Source organism: Arachis ipaensis, chromosome B4 (genome assembly GCF_059453495.1).
Source record: "Arachis ipaensis isolate K30076 ecotype BB chromosome B4, ASM5945349v1, whole genome shotgun sequence".
NCBI lineage: Eukaryota > Viridiplantae > Streptophyta > Magnoliopsida > Fabales > Fabaceae > Arachis > Arachis ipaensis.
The window spans coordinates 148,286,054-148,293,167 of NC_142439.1; the positions used below are offsets into that span (position 1 = coordinate 148,286,054).

The 7,114-nt window shown below is 32.8% G+C and overlaps 1 protein-coding gene across 1 annotated transcript; it reads right to left on the bottom strand.

Annotated features, from left to right (window-relative positions):
• Positions 1–2,786: 2,786 nt before the first annotated feature.
• On the bottom strand, positions 2,787–4,289 carry LOC107637482 (galactolipase DONGLE, chloroplastic-like). The gene has a single exon (XM_016340894.3). The coding sequence runs from the start codon at positions 4,203–4,205 to the stop codon at positions 2,787–2,789; it is 1,419 nt and encodes a 472-aa protein (XP_016196380.1). The 5' UTR covers positions 4,206–4,289.
• Positions 4,290–7,114: the final 2,825 nt, after the last annotated feature.

A 7,114-nucleotide genomic window follows, 5' to 3' on the forward strand; every position in this document is an offset into this window, starting at 1 on the left:
TAACTAGAGAGCTATATATTCTCTTTTATGTGATGTCTTGTGAGTTTCACAATACCCAACAACTGGTTCTGTACATAGGTGATATTGGTGTTTTGTTTGATAAAAAATAGAGAAAATACCATTATTATTCTCTACGAGATACTAAAATGATATTCCTTTCTTTTCTATTTATGAAATATATATATTTTTTTTATAACTTTTAAAAAATCTTATTTTAATCTATTTTAAATTTTTTTGTGTTATCTAATATTAACTTTATCTATTTTTAAAAAAAATAAATTATTTTTTATAAAAATACTCTTTAGCAAAAATTTTATTTTTTTGTCATTAAATTTTGCTAAATAAAATACTCTTTAATAAATTATTTTTTATTAATTAAATTATATTTTACCAAAATATTTTTTTAATTAATAATTAAATTATTTTTTTTAAGATATCCTTCAATAATTTTTTAATTATTAAATTATAATTTTACCAAAATTTTTGTTAACAATTATTTTTATAGTTTACTATTAATTTTTTTATATCAATATATATTATTTTAACATTAAATAAAAAAATTTTACTATTGTTAATATTTATAACAATAAATATTTATTTACATTGAAAAATAATTTTATTAAGATTTTATTTAATATTAAAATAATATATATTAATATCAAAAAATTAATAATAAAATATAAAAAAATTGTTAACGATATATTTTTATGTTATCTACAAATATTTTGTTTAAATTGTCTAAATCTTAATATTGAACGATATATTTTTTACGGGTCCATTCTTTTATGAAAATAAAATATGTAAAAATTGTAAGTATCATAAAACTCACAAAAAAATTAGTCTTTTAGTTTTTATACGATAATTATCATTAAATTAAATTACTTAAAATATTCTTTTTCATATCACAAAAATTAGTCTGATCTTTTACATTTTTTTCCCCTAAAATGCAATGCGCCTCTTTATTATTTTCTTTTTAGAAGTGAAGAATTTACCTTCTTAATTATCCGGAGTGGGGAAAATTGAAGGATATGCATTGGATTTGTGCACTAATTAACTTTGACTAACATATGGCTACTTGTTAGGGAAAAAGTTGAAAAAAAAAAAAAACCAACATTGACATTGGTTTCAGCGAGTATCATTTTAACCAAATCGCAGGCATGTATCTGAGCACCATGCACACAATCAAACATGTTTTTCCAACATGGAATGCATGAGTAGTATTTGATCAGATCAACAAATGTTGCGTAATCATAATTAAGATATCAGGTATATATAGATGCAAGAAATTATATATATTGGATCTGGCTATACTACATACAGTAAATTAAACTTGATTGAAATTTTATTGACATGAAACATGTGGTTAAGATAATATAAGAACTGTTGAAATTGAAAGCATTCAACATATAGGACAAGCAATCAAGAAAGTAAGTTCTTAGCTGTCGTCCTAATCATCATATCAGATCATTTTCGTGAAAATAAATCACACAGGGACAAGCAAGCAATTCAAGCTTAAATGGTATTGGAGAGTAGAAATCAAATTAAAAATCCTTCAATAATTCAGGCCATTCCCTCTTCATGAATTAATTAATTAAGGTCCAAAATAATCGCTCCGTGGATGGACATATATATAAAACAGCAGTAATGTTTTTTCTTCTAAGAGAGATTCGGTCAATATTTGTCCATCATTGTCGCTTAGAATTGGAGCTAGCAAGGGAACATAAGTTGGAAAAAGAAACTTTTCCAGCACAAAATTAAACGTTAGGGACATTTCACTATTTCAGTTTTTAGAGTTAACTCGTATCTATCTATCGTTATTATTGTTGCAACACTTCTTATAAATACATGCGTGGTTTAATTTATTTTCAATGTGTATTTGTATTTCAACATGTATTTTATATTGATGGCTAATTTGGTGGCTGATTTTGGTGTACACGTAGCATAACCCTTAATTATTAGTACTTAGTATATAGAATTATAAAGGTTACATTCTATCTAGTTTTTTTTTTTTTTTCCTCTCAATTAAGGTAAATCTCCTTCATGATATATATAATCATGTGTGTGTGAAATAGGGTTCTTAAAGGGCAAGTTCAACCCAGTATCCAGATATAATCCTATATATATACCTTTCCTTTCTCCTCTATATATCCCTTTCCTCATCACAATAACTTTTAATAATTAAGAGTTTAAGTTATATTGGCTATGGAGATCAGAATGACAAGCTGAGGAAGGGAGTGACAAATATATATGCTGTTATACATTTTCCTTCTCTTCTTATCTCATTCAATTTGTTGAATCTCAAAGCTAAGGTACCATCTATCTTATATAATCACTGAATAAATGGATCCTTTAATGGTATGTACTAGCCAATTTTCTAGTGTATATAATCACCAGAAATGAATTGATGAAGGAGGAAAATATATAAAATTATATATAATATAAGTTTTCACATAGATTGATTATATTTATATGACGGCAGCCAACTAGTATGTTGTTATGTTAGTTAAACAACATTGTAACTAAAAAAACTCAGGACTCAAAGAGTTCACACACACACACAAGCTATAAAATGCACTGATGATGAGAATGATCAGATGAAACAAAAAGAGTTAAGTATCTGGAAAATAGCATATGATATATATAGTGAGGAGTTCATTATTTAATCCGTTCCAATAATTTACAAGGATTTACATATGGATGATATATGATGATACATGCAAACATGCACTAGCATATATTTAGTATTTTACATATATAGGTAGCATGCAAGTAGTGTAGTTAACTAACTAAATAGTGCAAGAAGAAAGGAACAAGGCCAAAAAAAGCAGTTCATCAGCGCATGAAAATAAAATGTCTCTTGAAAGAGAAGTTAGCCAAGAAGCAGGGTGGTGGTTGGCTGCGGCGGAAAAGACTTGGGGCAAGATGTTTATGTTATTTTGGGAGGTGGAGAGCAAGTGTGTTGCCTTCTCCATGAAAAGGTTCATGAGAGGTTCTTGTTGTTGAACCCTATCACTATTATTGACGATGGGGTTCCTAACAAGGCGAATATAGGTGTCCAAGTCATGCACACAAGAAGGGTTTTGGACGTTGAAGAAATCAAGAAGCAGTTCCACGCCCACATGGGCATAACAGGAACAACTCCATGGCAGGTTGTCGTCGTTGAACACAACCCCAGGCAGCTTCGTGATGGGGTCATTCACGTTCGCTATTCTCAGAACTTTGACTCCCAATTCCTCGCACCTCTTCTTGAATTGCAGGTTCCCAACCCTGGGGCCCCCGAAGGAGAAAACGGTTACGGGCACCTCCTCCTGACGGTTACTACTGTTGTTGAGTCCGAGCTCTGCTATGTCGTAGGCAAGCAAGAGAGCGAGAGCGCTACCCAGGCTGTGACCAGCCAGGGTTATGCTCACGCTCTCTCCCTTGTGCTTCCTCATCAACCGCGACACCTCCGAGAGGAGCTGCTCTCTGCAGCTCTGGAGGCCGAACTTCTTGGCGGCGCTCTCCTCGGAGGTGTACAGTGAGAGGAAGCCTGACTCTACTTGGACATCCGGGCGCGGATCTTGCGGATCCAGATTGGCAGGAGTTAGGGCGCTCATGAGGTTGGAAATCCATTCCAGGTTCGTTACTGTTCCCCGGAAGGTTATGACTATGTCCCTCCTTCCAAGCGTTTGAAGGGATTCGTCGGAGGAGACCGCCACGTAGCCGATCCAGCGGGCGGAGGGAGGAATAATGTTGATGTGAGGAGGGGTGGCGTAGATGTACTTGGTGACTTGGTAGTCATGATCACTAGAGTCAGCCATGCCTACCTGCTTCAACATGGTTTTCTTTCCGTACTTGCAGTTGAGGTATCTCTTGGAGGTTGGATCCAAGTCGAAGGCCTTGTAAGAAGCCCTCACGAACTGGCCGTAGCGAATGATCTCTTCACGGAGGAGAGGATGCAAAGGGTTAAGTAGGTTTTCCCAGTCGTTGCACCCTTGAACCTCTCTCCACAAGTTGTAGAGAGTAGTAGTAGTGATTGGCTTGTTTGTGTTGTTGGAGACAAGTGTGTTTATGAATCCCTGTGCTTCAAGGGAGGAGGAGGAGTGAAGACGGTTGTTGGTGGTGGGCATGGGGAGTGAAACCTGGCCAAAGGAGTGAGACTTGGGGAGAGTGGTTTGGGAGAAAGTGACGTGGTTGATGCTGGGTGGATGAGTGGCAGAAGCCATGGTGGAAGGGAAGGTGAGAGACAAGACAATAAGTGTTGTGTGTTGTGCTCTCTGGATCAACGAATTCCATTGGGAGTGATTCAGAGACTTTTATAGCAATGCAAGTGGGGATGGAAATCCCTGTGAAAGCAGACTCAAAAGGCATGTTAGGCGAGGGTTTGACCAAGTACTTCTTGCAACAATTTCTAACATACACCAATACATTTTTATTTTTTTCATTTCGCTGACTAACTGGCTAACTATTTTTTTTCAATTAATAATCACTTCATTTTTGTCAAAAAATATTCAGAATATTATGAAACTTTTAGCCTTAGAAAATATTTTTGCTGTTTTAGTTATAAATTTTGAATCCAATAATATTGAAACATTATTCATCTTAATCTTTACTATTAATTTACTTAGATAAATGTTCAGGTGACATGTTAAAGTTAAATATAAGACTTCTGCATTTATTAATCTATCAATGAAAATGAAAATTTATAATTTCTAAATTTAACAAAAATATATTTATTTAAGCCTACTTTTAAATTTTATTCATCATCTCATTAGTATTTTTTATTTTAATTATAACTCATACTTCATTATATTGTCGTGAATTAATAAATAAATTTTTCAATAATAGATATATATAATCAATCAACAATGCTAGAAATCAAGAGGGTACCAGCAAAAAACCAGCCAAATGTCTCTGGGTGAATCCAAAATTTCTAAGTAGATAGTGCTTATACTAGACATTAGGATGTTTCTTCTATTAAGTATCCGAATGTTTTTTTTTCATACTAAATGGACGTTCTTTTATATATTTTATAAATTTTTTTATATACTAAGAATCGGGATTATTGGAAGTTCCGTAATTTCTGTCCCTATTTCTCTAACGTATCATTCAGAATTTTAATTTGGGGTGAGAAGTAATTAATATTAGAGAAAAGGACAAATAGGTCCCTGACCTTTTGTCTCGTGGACATTTTCGTCCTTAACCATTGAAAAATACTTTTAAGTCCCTGACCTTCACAAAATTTGGACAGATCAGTCCCTGACGGAGGCATTTAGACGGATCAGTCCCTGACGGAGGTATTTGGACAGAGGGACTGATCCGTCCAAGTTTTGTGAAGGTTAGGGACTTAAAAGTATTTTTCAATGGTCAGGGACAAAAATGTTCGCGGGACAAAAGGTCAGGGATCTATTTGTCCTTTTCTCTTAATATTAAATATTATAAATTAAAAATAAATAAAATTAATTAAATATAATTATAAATTAGTTAAATTGTTTGCTTTTTGGTTGATCACTTATTATTTCTATATACTTTTCCATAATCATTTTATAAAATGGATATTAATTTTGGTTTTGTTTATGTGGTCGGTTGGGTATTATGCACGAGTTGGGTCGGGTTTTAAAATTGTGTGTTGCGGCTGGGTTATAGATAGTGGTGGAGTGAGAAATTAAGAGAGACCAATAAATTAATATTTAACTCCGATCATGTGGACCCTAATATATATTATTTTATGTTTCTTGTGTTCCCCTTAATTGAGGTTGACTTCAAAATTCCACCCATATATGCTAAACAAACTGTTTCCCTTCCTCAATTCCTCTGCCACGAGTGACCAAAATAAATAGGAAATTCTTCAAGCAAACCGCGGTTGCAGCTTTAAACTCATTCATATTTCATTCCATGTCTATCTATACACTCCTCTGACTTTCTTATAAAACCATTCGTTTCTCTCTCATTGTCAAAATTTTAATTAACAATAATGTAGCAGCTTTCTGGACATATGCAACATTTGGTTTTACATGCAAGTTTAACGAAAAATAACAAACTCCAGCTGCGTTTATATTACCATCAATTATTATAAGTTATAACATAGTTTATGTTTTTGTTTCTCTCAGGGTCGACAATTGTTATATAATTCAGTTAATTATATATTAGTTAGTTCATTCCAATTTTCAGCACATATATTAAATAGAAATAATATATATATATGTTCATATGAGTATATATCATAAGAAATACCTCTGAAACATTCCTTAAAGATAATAAGTTTCAGCCACTTAAAAGCAAATAGCTAGCCATGAGGGAGATTGAAAATGGGATTTGCATTGGGTATATTAATGTGCTTTTTTAGAGAAATAAAAATACAAAATATACAAAAGGTGTAGTAGTAGTGGTCAACACACTCTATATTTACGAACATGTGTTATATTCACCATTCTCGTTAGGGATGGCAATGGATAGAGTAGGGTAGGGTAAGATTTGGAGTCAACCCTAATTCTATTCGCAGGTTGAGATATTTATATAAATTTAATTCTACTCTACCCGCGGGTTGAGAATATCTCAATCCTAACCCTACCCGCTCTTAACCTGCGGGTATTTGACCTTATCCGTGAGTTACAAAAAAAGATGTAACATTATTATATAACTTGATGATAATTTAAAATAGAATTGACTTTTATGTATAAAAAAATTAAATTATCAATTAATGATATTCTTTTAATGACTAGAGATCCTTTGTATTTAGTGAGAAGTCTTTGGTTCAACGTCAACTTAATAAAACATATTTTTATATAAGTATATAACATATACATATATAGGGTGCAGGTTGGTCGGGTAGGGTTGAAGCACAACCCGCATCCTACCCGACCCGCACGAGAATCCTATCCGCACCCTACCCTACTCGCTGCGGATCAGATTGACAACCTTATCGACCGGATGGAGTCAAGTTGGATACCCGCAGGTAGGATATCCCTAATTCTCATTCTTGTATTGTATATTGAATTAATACAAAACTCTTCCCTATTTTAACCAAATTAAAGTATTTCATATGAAATGCGCTTTATTATTATTAGAATTGAGATTGAACTCAATTAATTTAACTTCAAAAGTGAACCTATGAGATGAGGAATATTTTATATTT

Coding starts and splice junctions, on each gene's coding strand:
- LOC107637482 (XM_016340894.3), bottom strand. CDS start 4,205: ATGGCTTCTGCCACTCATCCACCCAGCATCAACCACGTCACTTTCTCC.